This window comes from Acanthochromis polyacanthus, chromosome 8, assembly GCF_021347895.1.
Source record: "Acanthochromis polyacanthus isolate Apoly-LR-REF ecotype Palm Island chromosome 8, KAUST_Apoly_ChrSc, whole genome shotgun sequence".
Taxonomy (NCBI): domain Eukaryota; kingdom Metazoa; phylum Chordata; class Actinopteri; family Pomacentridae; genus Acanthochromis; species Acanthochromis polyacanthus.
In genome coordinates, this window is record NC_067120.1 from 9,360,804 (window position 1) to 9,374,634 (window position 13,831).

The 13,831-nt window shown below is 40.0% G+C and overlaps 1 protein-coding gene across 1 annotated transcript in view; it reads right to left on the reverse strand.

Moving 5' to 3' along the window:
- Positions 1–13,831, reverse strand: part of b4galnt3b (beta-1,4-N-acetyl-galactosaminyl transferase 3b) — a 30,132-nt gene that overhangs the window by 11,505 nt on the left and 4,796 nt on the right. Inside the window, exons 2-8 of the mRNA XM_022191913.2 lie at positions 10,330–10,385; positions 10,150–10,233; positions 6,737–6,832; positions 5,151–5,241; positions 4,917–5,017; positions 4,776–4,843; positions 80–158 (exon numbers count right to left, since the gene is read on the reverse strand). Coding sequence (XP_022047605.2) covers positions 80–158; positions 4,776–4,843; positions 4,917–5,017; positions 5,151–5,241; positions 6,737–6,832; positions 10,150–10,233; positions 10,330–10,385 — 575 coding nt within the window. The remainder of the gene's footprint in view (positions 1–79; positions 159–4,775; positions 4,844–4,916; positions 5,018–5,150; positions 5,242–6,736; positions 6,833–10,149; positions 10,234–10,329; positions 10,386–13,831) is intronic.

Below are 13,831 nucleotides of genomic sequence, written 5' to 3' on the forward strand. Positions count from 1 at the left end.
AGACTTGGCCGAAAAGCTGGAACCTACGAAACACGAGGAGAAAACCGACAGAGGGCATTTTCTGAATGTAACAACTTACTGCCACTTCCACATGGTCAGTCCCTTTGTTGTTTTGCTTGTGGATAACTTCAAAAAAGTACCTCCTCTGAGCAGACAGCCTGTCAGAAAATAAAGGTTTATATTCAGTACAATGTCATATCAAAACTCAACATTAACAGTTCAGCTAAAGAAGCAGCTCAAAACTTTAATCTGTGTAGGTCATGACTCAACATTTACCTCACAGCAGCTTTCATGACCAGATAAAAATCAGTGGACGTCGATTTCCTCTACATATACATCTTGAGGCCGATCATACAGATATTACCCTATTCTCAGCAACATAGATGAGATTTGGAAACTCCGCCAGCGTATCTTTCAATTGAAAAGATTTTTTTCCAAATTTTGACCGGTTTTAGTGTTGAAACTGAAACTGCGTGTACAAAAAAATGATATCTGATGGCACATATGGAACATTTGACTGACCAAATTTATGTACAATCCTGGGCATGGACAAATTCAAACAACAGATGAAACAATAATGAACAAATAATAAACTATGGTACTTTAAATTGAAAAAATAAGGTTAAAAGAAAAAGAGATTTTTTTTCTTGGTTTTAACTTTAAATGTAAACACACAGGGAAGATCTGATTTCAGCAGGCACAAGGTGGATCAGTCTAGAAAACCTTCAGTTGAGCTCTTGGAACAGTGACAGTAAGGGTGTGACATGACCTGAGCCGACTGGGAACAGTGAGTACATGAAATCATATCTAAAATATGAGAGAGCAGCCAAGCCAAACAGAGAAATCTCAATCCTAAAAAGCAAATGAAAGACGTTAAATACCTCGAACATACCTAGCTAGGTCAATAGATAACTGCTGGACTTTTTGTAACCCAGTTGACATTTTTGTTGTTTTCCGGCCTAAAACCAACATGGTCGCTGATAATCAAACCACATGGCATTTTTAGAGAAAGATTCTTCTAAATATTATATTTACAATTGATTAATATTGAAATTGAAAGTTATCTATAAAGATGTTGTAGTAAACCTGTTGACATGCCATAAATCCACACTTGACTCACACACTGCTTTATATTAAATACACACGTGGACAAAATTGTTGGTACCCCTCAGTTAAAGAAGGAAAAACCCACAATTCTCACTGAAATCACTTGAAACTCACAAAAGTAACAATAAATAAAAATTTATTGAAAATTAAATAATCAAAAACAGCCATCACTTTTGAATTGTTGATTAACATAATTATTTAAAAAAACAAACTAATGAAACAGGCCTGGACAAAAATGATGGTACCTCTATAAAAGATCGAAAACTATTTGACCAGAGTGACATGATTAACTCAGGTGTGTCATTTAATTGACATCACAGGTGTTTCCAAACTCATAATCAGTCAGTCTGCCTATTTAAAGGGAGACAAGTAGTCACCCTGCTGTTTGGTGAAAAGGTGTGTACCACACTGAACATGGACAACAGAAAGCGAAGGAGAGAATTGTCCCAGGACATCCGAAAAAAAATTATAGACAAACATCTTAAAGGTAAAGGCTATAAGACCATCTCTAAACAGCTTGAAGTTCCTGTGACAACAGTGGCTCATATTATTCAGAAGTTCAAGACCCACGGGACAGTAGCCAACCTCCCTGGACGTGGCCGCAAGAGGAAAATTGATGACAAATTGAAGAGACGGATCGTTGGAATTGTATCCAAAGAGCCCAGAGCAACCTCCAAAGAAATTAAAGGTGAACTCCAAGGCCAAGGTACATCAGTGTCAGATCGCACCATTCGTCGTTGTTTGAGCCAAAGTGGACTTCGTGGGAGACGACCAAGGAGGACACCACTGCTGAAAAAAACTCATAAAAAAGCCAGACTGGAATTTGCAAAAATGCATGTTGACAAGCCACAAAGCTTGTGGGAGAATGTCCTTTGGACAGATGAGACCAAACTGGAGCTTTTTGGTAAGGCACATCAACTCTATGTTCATAGACTCAAAAACCAAGCATACGAAGAAAAGAACACTGTCCCTACGGTGAAACATGGAGGAGGCTCAGTAATGTTTTGGGGCTGCTTTGCTGCATCTGGCACAGGGTGTCTTGAAAGTGTGCAAGGTACGATGGAATCTGAAGACTATCAAGGCATTCTGGAGAGAAATGTGCTGCCTAGTGTCAGAAAGCTTGGTCTCAGTCGCAGGTCATGGGTCTTCCAACAGGACAACGATCCAAAACACACAGCCAAAAACACCCAAGAATGGCTGAGAGAAAAGCGTTGGACTATTCTAAAGTGGCCTTCTATGAGCCCAGATCTGAATCCCATTGAACATATGTGGAAGGAGCTGAAACATGCCATTTGGAGAAGACACCCATCAAACCTGAGACAACTGGAGCTGTTTGCTCATGAGGAGTGGGCCAAAATACCTGTTGACAGCTGCAGAACGCTCATTGACAAATACAGAAATCGTTTAATTGCAGTGATTGCCTCAAAAGGTTGTGCAACAAAATATTAAGTTATGGGTACCATCATTTTTGTCCAGCCCTGTTTCATTAGTTTGTTTTTTTAAATAATTATGTTAATCAACAATTCAAAAGTGATGGCTGATTTTGATTATTTCATTTTCAATAAATTTTTATTTATTGTTACTTTTGTGAGTTTCAAGTGATTTCAGTGAGAATTGTGGGTTTTTCCTTCTTTAACTGAGGGGTACCAACAATTTTGTCCACGTGTGTAACTCAGAAAGCCTTGGAGTCTTTCCAGTCTTTTCTTCAGGAGGAAATGACATCATGTGGAGCAGGTCATGTGATCTGGAATCAACACACTTCCTTGAGAGGTGTTTTTGTAATGGGGAACTTAGTGTAAAGTCATTTCTCGGACACATACAATTTGTTATTTTCCATATAAAATTTGATGTATTGCCAAAAAAGAAGCACCTGTCATGATTATCTCAACTTAATAAAAAGAAGACAAATAAGCAAATTTTATTATTGTTTAGCTAATTAGAAGGTAGTTGTTATAAATTTGGACAGTTATTCAGTCAACATTCAGTCATTTTTATTAATAAGTGATTGTCTCTATAATAAGTAGTTCTGGAATTTGTAAAGACATGATCATAATGAACATTAAAAAACAGCATTTTTTTTTATTTTAACAAAAATGTACGCAAGATATATCCCATGTACTTCAAAAGCTCTTCAATTATAAACTGACCCAACTAATCCCTGAAATAGTCCCCTAATTTGGCATGTTTTATCTACTTTTATGGTAATTTTATTGTTGCTGTTGATCTACTTATACAAATTCTGCATAAGTGTGGGTAATAAATAACAACAAAATAATTTACCACTGATTTAGACATGTCTCTCTCTGATAGGTTTGTTCTCTTAAAGTTGTAAAAACAAACACTTGGAGTAAACATTCATGCTCTTGTGGTTTCAGGGTAAGACGCGCTGGAAAGTCAAAGTGCTGATATCAACATTTTGCATTGTGGGTGTCAAGTCACCAAAATGGGTTCAGACTATGAAGACCACAACATTTCCTGTCCCATTGCAGTAAACCACACCCACACCGTGTGACAACGCTTTCCAGCATGCCAGCCATAATGCTATGTCATCACCGGAAACAGTAGTCTCATTTTTTCCAGATAAAAGTTGTTAGCGCACCTAAACCAGCACATGCATGTTCACAAAGCGCTGCTGCATTAGATGAGCTTGCATGCATGCAGTGGTTTGATGTGTAGCCTGACAGTTAGCATTACTGTGTGTTGTTCTTCTCGCTAATTTAAAGTGGGAGCTTGTTAGCTGGAAAAAAGGTGTATCACATTCTGTTTATTGTTGCTCCAATGAGAATTCAACATATTTTAATGACAGTTATACGGCTGGTGGTTTGTGGTGTCTGACGGTTGCTGCTAAATTTGATCAAACCACTCACACCTTCCTGAGGAAGATCATTAACTGAGATTCAGTGAGGTTTTTTGTATGTGTGATTGTATTTAGCCATATGTTTTCAAGGTATAGAGAAAAACACAACATTTCAGGACCTTATCAACTGAATTTTGAGGTCAGCACACAGTTTGGTTTGTTTATTTACCCACATAGCCGTTGATCTTACAAGTAAAATCTATTTTTAATAATAATAATAATAATAATACATTTTATTTATAGGTGCCTTTCAAGACACTCAAGGTCACCATACAGAGGAAACAGAATAAAAACAGATTCAAAATACACAGTTTAAAACATAAGAATTTTAAGATTTAAAAAAGAAAATTTACCAATTTTAAAACAGAAGGAGGACTGGAGGTCAAAGAGAGTAAGCTAGTTTGAACAGGTGGGTTTTGAGAGTGGATTTGAAAATGTGCAGTGTGTTGATGTTTCTGATATCAGGTGGGAGGGAGTTCCAGAGGTGGGGAGCAGCGCGACTGAAGGCTCCGGAGCCCATGGTGGTCATGCGGGCAGGGGGATGGTGAGACTGAGAGAGGAAGATGATCTAAGAGTCCGGCTGGGTGTGTTTATATGGAGTAGATCAGTGAGGTACGGAGGGGCGAGGTGATGGAGGGCCTTGAAGGTTAGCAGAATGATTTTATAGATGATACGGTGAGTGATTGGAAGCCAGTGAAGCTGTTGGAGAACTGAGGTGATGTGGTGGAAAGAGGGTGTCCTGGTGATAATTTGGACTGATGCATTTTGGACCAATTGGAGTTTATGGAGGGACTATGGAGCATCCACTCACCTAACCGGTCTGGAGGTCTGACTGGCATATTTCTCAAACTCACCCGGGGCTGTCCACTCTGTGCCAGTCTAGAAATGAAAAACCCAGAGTCAGATTTGTGTAAAATAACCCTCTGATACTTGAGGAGATGACAATGCATACCTTTCCAACCCATGACAACAACTGCAAGTTGAGTGGAGAGTCATCTGTGCTGAGCCACAATTCAGAGTTATCATCAGAGCTCAACGCAAACACAAACTCTCCTGAGAGCGGGAGGAGAAAACAAGACAAAAGTTTAAAGGACTAAATGAGGAAGAGACACGGGGGAGAATAGTGTGACATACATGAACTCTGTGTGGTAACAGGCAGCACAAAGAGAAAAAGCACATAATGTACCATCAGTATATGGATGTAGGTAACCAAATATCCTTAGTCCATAGTTGGTCCACTGAGGAGAGACGGCCAATTTCTGCACTGTCATTCTGGACTGAAAGAGAAATGAAAGGGAAACAGAGAATCAGATACAATGTTGACTCAAAGTGTAACCACATCTCACGTCCCAGGACATGAGGATCTTGCGTGTAGATGTAGAATGCACCTCTGAGTCAACACAAATGTGTATGTGTGAGTGTATTTGCCTACGCCTGTGTCAAAACGTGTACAGGAATGTCTTCTTTGACACAAAACACCCAGTGGCACTTCAGTCAGCGTAACGGCGAGATATATTACATATTTGTCAGCAGAATTTGTGATCTTGTGGACTGATAGGAAACTAAAGCAAAAATGCCTATGCAAAATCAGACACTCATCACTTACATCAAAAAATTGAAAAAGCGTCTTCATTCAGATATTGCTGATCTCTGCAAAGGTTTTGACTACTTTACTTCTAAATAATAACTCATAAATTCTATTTTTTATTAAGACATTAAACATATCGTATACTTTTCTGTTAAATTAAAAGGAAAATTAATAAATTGTTGGTGATTCATTTAGGTTACTCACTGTGATCCTGTTACCAGATTGTTGTGGTTTCATGAAATTCAAACTCCACTAAAACTTTAAAATTTCATGTTCACTTGTTTTACGTTATTTATTAGATCCTGACACTGTAAAAACTGAGAGAATCATCAGACATTCAGCTTTCTGATGGTCCATGAACTACTCATTCATCATAGATTGTCAGAAAACTGAACCAAAGCCAAGCCTGAAATCATGAAACTTCATCAAAATTGCTTTATTCTACAGGTCACATGTAAAAGTTTGCCAAAAATATGAACAATATCTAGATTCTACAAGAAAGCTAAAGATTCTGTGCCCCTTGGAACCACTGGGAAGCCATCTGATGTGAATCAGTTGTGACCAACAGTTATCTGACAAAAATTCAGAGACCTTTCAGGTAAACTGGGATGAACTGCAGGAAGTGTTTACATAAAACAGAGAGCAGTAAAATATGTGTAGCATGTAGGGGCACCACTTCCTCTAGAGTTAGTAACACCTGCAGGCACTTGGAAAAATGTTGAATCCAGGTGTTTTCAGTTTTTTAAAAGAAAAAAAATAACATTCTATGATACAAGACATTATAACTTTGCTATACTTCACAAAAACATTGTTGAGTTCCTTTTATTTTCTATAAAGATCGAAGACTTTATATTGCTGTGAAAGCATAAAATTCCTGCTCTTCATTTGAATGTATGCTGTTTAAAGTTCTGAGAGAGTTAAAAAATGGTTTTGTTATCACACCTCTGACGGTTTCTAGTTGCAGATTTGTGAGGAACAGATTTGAAAATGGCTGGTTAATGGATTAAGCATGCTATCATTTGCTAAACACAAAGTACAGCCGATGATGATGGGAATGTCATTTGTTCCTCAGTTTGGTCATAAACCAACGACTTCATTTGGCAGAATAACTGAAAATGTAAATTATCAGTTAAACACAATTAATGAATAACCAAGTAAACCGAGCGGATAAAAGTCTGACTCACATGGGGATACAGCGGGTAGTGCAGGTTCTTGCGGAGGTCAGCTGTAGAACTGCCACACCAGTCCTCAAACACATGCAGATTGGCCTTGCCCTTATACTGCAGGAAGAGAGACGAGAGCGGGGACAATGTTTGGAACACAGCAGTGTTTGTCCTACACTCATTCAGCAGTAGGACAATCAGCCATCTGGCCTCAGTACTTGGCAAACGAAGACCAACAAATACACACTTCCTTGGATACCATTTGACAATACAGTGATAGAACTGCTCCTTTCAACTGCCACCTGATTCCTATAATCCACACCTCTTCCTGGATGTAAACACGTCTTATTTAAGGAGGCGGTTCACCCAAATTCCAAACACATTCTGTTCCCTTATGTTAAGCTGTATGGAGCTATACAGGTTTTAGGATCGGTCTGAAAATAATAATAAAACCAAACATGTGTGCACAACAATGGAGCTTAGTGAGCAAATATGCTTTCATTGTAATCTAAAAAGCCAACCCTTTACGTAAAATATGTTTACTGTATACACAGGTAGAAGAATGGATTCCAGGAAGCGGGTGACAATGGCAGTCCAATTTCTCTTCCGCACTTGATGAAAATCAGGAGGAAACACTGGAACGACGCGCTGGACACGTAGATGATGAAGCAGCAGGAGGCTAGATGTCCTGTAAACACACACCTCTGTGACATCTGCCGTGTTATCTGATCAGTGTGTGTGTGTGTGTGTGTGTGTGTGTGTGTGTGTGTGTGTGTGTGTGTGTGTGTTGATTGCAGAATGAGGACAGAATACAGCACGTCGGAGCCAAAACCGGTCCAGCAGTTCATCAGATTTCATTAGTGGTCAGACTAAGCACTCTGCTGTCATCAGCACAGTTAGTTAAATGTTAGCGAGACCCGAGCTCAGAAGTTCAGGCTGCATCTGTGGTGCTTGTAATCATTTAACAAGGCTCTTTGGATCCATTTCCATGCTCAAGATTAAAGGCCACTTTACAGTGAGTCTGGGGAGCTTATTTGCTGTAAAGCTCAAATTTACTGTTATTCTAACTATGGTTTAGTTGTACTTTAAAAGAAAGCCTTCAATCAGCAGCATAGTAAATCTGTTGTGACATTTGTGGAGTTTTATATTCTAAACATGATCTGAGTCCTCAGCTGGACAGCTACAGTACATCTTTGTTTTGGATGGAGGTTAAGCTGTTAAGAGTTGTGTTAACTACACATCAGGCTGACTAACTATAACTTACTGCAGTATTTACAATAATTATTCATGTAAACTGCAGTTTTTACCGCATTGTGACTAAACATGAAACACAATGTTTGGCTGAAGGAGCAGAAAAGGGGGATAAAATCCTCTGTACTGCAAAAATGTTACAGATCCACTTGCTAAGGCAGTGTTTGGGAATTTAAGCTGTTCTTTGAATCCCATGACTGATTTTTAGATTGTGGGTTGGGCAAACTAAACTCTGAGTTCAAACTTAAATATTCAAATGATCCAACATCTCACCAAAAATAATCTGATGACCGATTTATCTGATGTACAGAAAGTAATTTAAACCAGTTTAACCTGCTGCTCTAACATTGATACTTCATTATTCATCATCTAATGATGACATTGATAATAAATTATCAGTTCGAATTATCAGTACTTAAGTAGAGGGTTTTACCTGTATTTTTCCATTGCTGTGTCAGTACTTTTGCTTAAGTGAAGGATCTGAATACTTTTTTCCACTAAAAATAAATTATTTACCAGGCTGCTGCTGCTCTCTTAATCAGCATTAGTGCACAGCGAACTTTGGCAGAAAGAGCATCTTGATAGCCTAGCCGCGCTAGACCCATGTTCTGAAGACACAAGGGTCTAGGGAAGCTTGACAGGGAGGGAGGCGGGCTAAAAGGTTGTCTATCAAATCACTCTGCAGCAATTGGGTAGGTATACAACCAATCAGCACAACGAATAGGCTCCTAGAGCGCCGGAAATCAGAGGATGCGGCAGTTCGATGAAGCCTTATTTATACAGTCAATGGGTGAAGCTCAAGTATATTACAGACATGTTAACAGAAAGATTATTCAGAGTCGGTGCTAATGGAGCTCAATGACTGTTGTCGTTTTTGTTGTCGATCCTGGCAGAGAATTAAATTCGTTGCCGTGGGTTGTCTAGCATGGCTAGGCTAGTTGTTTCCGGTTGTTTCTGTCAGAATCGTCGCGCCTCTGTCGTCACTTAGTTACGCCCGCCTTCTGACTCTACACTTCATGGTGATTGGTCCGGCCAGTTTTAGGAGCATCCAACCTCGAGCCTTATGGAGGGTAACTAGACCCACCCTGGCAGAGAATTAAATTCGTTGCCGTGGGTTGTCTAGCGTGGCCAGGCCAGCATCTTGACACTCTACAGGTTGAATTGTTTTGGAAAAATATGCAGCTTTATATATTATGTAAAAATGAAAATGACCCAAAATATTTACGTAAATCTACTACAGAAGGACTTGAAACTCAGAAAATCTTCATTTTGGGGTGGCCCAATCAGTCAAGACATTAACCCAATTGAAATACTGAGGAAATCCTTGAGAGCTGCTTCCATGAGACATCCTAAATATGGCTGAGCCGAAGCAGCTCCACATGGAGGAAGGGTCCAGAATCTAAACTGGACCCTTCCTTGCTGTACATGTCCGACTAGCACTTTCCGGAAACAGTAGCAACTAGAAAAGCACTCGGAGAGCGCAGACCTCCGCCAGGCCATCTGTTTGTCTGTCTGTCTGTCTGTCTGTCTGTTAACAGCATAACAATCTCTGTGCCTGGCGGCCATCTCTAAATTGTACAGAGTCCTTCAAAAAAATCCTGGATCCAGACGGTGATCCGGATCACCTCCAAAATCTAATTGATTGTTACTTTTGCTCTTCCGGACATCCTGTAAAAATTTGGTGAAAATCCGTCCATTACTTTTTGAGTTATGCTGTTAACAGACAAACAGACAAACAAACTCCGGTGATTACATAACCTCCTGGCGGAGGTAATTATTGATGCCAGTTTGTGGATCAACAAGTTAAAGTTGTTTTATAATGTAATGAACATCCAAAAGCCCATTGGTGCCTCCTGCACAAACATCATCAGAGGGACTATTAATGCTAATAAAAAGCTTGGTTACATTGGCCTGCAAAGCCAGACACAGCAACAGCTCCCTCCTGACATGAAACATGAGGTGCAAGCAACTGGCCAAAGTACACTCCCGCTTAATATAGTGGAAATATGATGACCCTAATGCAAGGCAATGGAGTCTGCTGCAGGAAAGACACTGTAAACACAGGCAAAGGCGCTGAGGTGGGAGGGAACAGGGCAGGCCCAGACAGGTTATTCAGAGTTCAAAGGAGGTGAGATGGAATATTTAGGTATGTGGGCACTGTACACATATATACAGACACACACCTCTGGTTTCCAGGTTTGTGGACTGTAGCTGGAGATCCGAGCAGCTAAATCTGCCACAGCATCTGGCTGATGGTCCCGTCTCACCTAGAAAACACATAAATCTCAGTGAACTCTCTCCGCACACAGCCTGGCATCACCATATTTTCTATTACCACTTCTTTTTCCATGCGCCACCCTTACCCTTTCGTCCAACATGGCTCTCCTCCAGTTGCTGCCAGCAGCATCGGAACTCATACCTGAAGAAATGGATAAAACCAGTCAGAGCCGAGCAGGGCTGATGGGTAAATATGCAGCAACTGCAGACAAACAGGCCAAACTGTCACATGGTCTTCTTAGGTAATCCGAAAGACATTTGTGATTTTCCCAGAACATGGAACAGGTTATTCTTGAACGGAATATGCCAAAAGTCACTCTCGAACTTTAGTACTAATCAATCTGAACCTCAAACATGCCTAACGCAACCACTGAAAGACAGCATTTCCAACGCACACGTTCCCATCACAACCAGCGTCATTAATCAAACTCGCCATACAGTTCACAACAGGTCACATGCTGCAAGGGAGCAGCAGATTTTCAGGTTTCTTATACAAGATGCTTTTTCATCCATTTCTTGGAGGCTTATGTTGCAGGAACAATGAAGCCCAGTGTCCCAACGGAATCCCACCCACTCCCCTGTTCCAATTCACTGCTGATGACCACCGAATGCAACTCATCTCAGTCACAGGCTTCAATGAGCTGCTATGGCAAAAAAAAAAAAAATCTCCAGTGCACAGCCGGAGCAGATGCAGTAATATTACTCCTTCTAACCTCTTCCATCATCAAATTATAGGGTAGTGGGTATTTTAAAACCGGACCTCAGTGTTTGTGTTCTTTATGAGCTTGTGGCAGCAGTGAGTGAACTGGGGTTACAGAGCTTGTGAAGGTCTGTCATTATCACCAGGGTGGAGATCTCCAAGCACACACCCCTGAGACACGGGAACCAATTTTGGCAACAGTAATTCTAGAGTGGTGCTCGAGAGACGCTAGTAAGGAGTATTTTTATCTCCATCTGCACTCATCCAGCCTTCCTATTTAGCCAATTCTGTTGTCTTTTCTCCACAATATTCACCACAGGACGTAATAAGACTTTTTTTTTTGCTTCTTGTACTCATTCAATCATCAGTTCTAATTAAGGAAAAATGTCATTCAAGGCTTTGTTTGGCGACGGTTGATAAAATGATTTCTGCTGGCCTTTACTAGCTTCTGGCTTTCATACAGAGAGCAAAAATATATGTATTTTTAGTTTTTCAAGTTTCTGTTTGATGATTCCGTCTGTTTTGCCGGGTTTGGAGACTCTATCCCAGCTTCTAGGACATGGACAAACAAACTGTGCTCGCAGATTTAAGGGGTGAGTTTATGTAAAACATCAGAAGGTAGTCAAATGTGAAGTGTACATATGAAACAAAAAAGTCTATTCGTATTTGCACAGTGAACACATATTTTGTTCTAAAGAGCGTTCAGTTTCAAGTAAAGTCATGGTTCCTAGATTAAAATGTCAAGTCACAGCTTTGGTTTCAGCAGGTTTACATCAAAATAGAAGGAACTGTGGGTGAATTATTTCTCTTGAAACAAAAATCTAAATCATTTGCATGTGGAAGAAAAAAACTCTTCATAACTACTAGAAAATGTTTCTCAAGGATTTAGGTGTAAATTTCTCCTAATAAGTGATCAGGAGAAAACTACATGAACAGAAAAAGAACCCTAATCTAAATTATGGCGAAAGGATAGTGTGGAGAAAAACTGTAACCGCTCATGACCCCAAAGCAAACCAACTTATCTGTCAAACAGTCTATTATGGTTTGGGTATGATATCAGTGAAGGAGCACAGTGGGATTTATCGATGATTCAGCTGCTGACAAAACCACTGGGTGAATGCAAACGTTTACGAGAGTATTCCGTCTTCACAGAATCAGCTAAATATATCAAAACATACCATTCATCAGGACAATTATCTCAAACATGCAGCCAAGGAAAACTAAACACTCGTCAAGATGCAGGATGATGGAATATTCTCAGCTGGGTAAATCTATCACCTGATCTTGGTGTGACTGGGTATGAAAAGTACTTGCTGGATAAGACTAAGTTCAGAGGGACCCCAAAACAAGTAAGATCTAAGAGTGGTTGTAGTGACTGGAGATTTCACTAAGGAAAGCTGAAATATTTAAAATGTTTGAACCATTAAACTAGAATGTGCCAAAGGTCCACATCTGCACCATGTACACACGTGGACAAAATTGTTGGTACCCCTCAGTTAAAGAAGGAAAAACCCACAATTCTCACTGAAATCACTTGAAACTCACAAAAGTAACAATAAATAAAAATTTATTGAAAATTAAATAATCAAAAACAGCCATTACTTTTGAATTGTTGATTAACATAATTATTTAAAAAAACAAACTAATGAAACAGGCCTGGACAAAAATGATGGTACCTCTATAAAAGATTGAAAACTATTTGACCAGAGTGACATGATTAACTCAGGTGTGTCATTTAATTGACATCATAGGTGTTTCCAAACTCATAATCAGTCAGTCTGCCTATTTAAAAGGAGACAAGTAGTCACCCTGCTGTTTGGTGAAAAGGTGTGTACCACACTGAACATGGACAACAGAAAGCGAAGGAGAGAATTGTCCCAGGACATCCGAAAAAAAATTATAGACAAACATCTTAAAGGTAAAGGCTATAAGACCATCTCTAAACAGCTTGAAGTTCCTGTGACAACAGTGGCTCATATTATTCAGAAGTTCAAGACCCACGGGACAGTAGCCAACCTCCCTGGACGTGGCCGCAAGAGGAAAATTGATGACAAATTGAAGAGACGGATCGTTCGAATTGTATCCAAAGAGCCCAGAGCAACCTCCAAAGAAATTAAAGGTGAACTCCAAGGCCAAGGTACATCAGTGTCAGATCGCACCATTCGTCATTGTTTGAGCCAAAGTGGACTTCATGGGAGACGACCAAGGAGGACACCACTGCTGAAAAAAACTCATAAAAAAGCCAGACTGGAATTTGCAAAAATGCATGTTGACAAGCCACAAAGCTTCTGGGAGAATGTCCTTTGGACAGATGAGACCAAACTGGAGCTTTTTGGTAAGGCACATCAACTCTATGTTCATAGACTCAAAAACCAAGCATACGAAGAAAAGAACACTGTCCCTACGGTGAAACATGGAGGAGGCTCAGTAATGTTTTGGGGCTGCTTTGCTGCATCTGGCACAGGGTGTCTTGAAAGTGTGCAAGGTACGATGAAATCTGAAGACTATCAAGGCATTCTGGAGAGAAATGTGCTGCCTAGTGTCAGAAAGCTTGGTCTCAGTCGCAGGTCATGGGTCTTCCAACAGGACAATGATCCAAAACACACAGCCAAAAACACCCAAGAATGGCTGAGAGAAAAGCGTTGGACTATTCTAAAGTGGCCTTCTATGAGCTCAGATCTGAATCCCATTGAACATATGTGGAAGGAGCTGAAACATTTGGAGAAGACACCCATCAAACCTGAGACAACTGGAGCTGTTTGCTCATGAGGAGTGGGCCAAAATACCTGTTGACAGCTGCAGAACGCTCATTGACAAATACAGAAATCGTTTAATTGCAGTGATTGCCTCAAAAGGTTGTGCAACAAAATATTAAGTTATGGGTACCA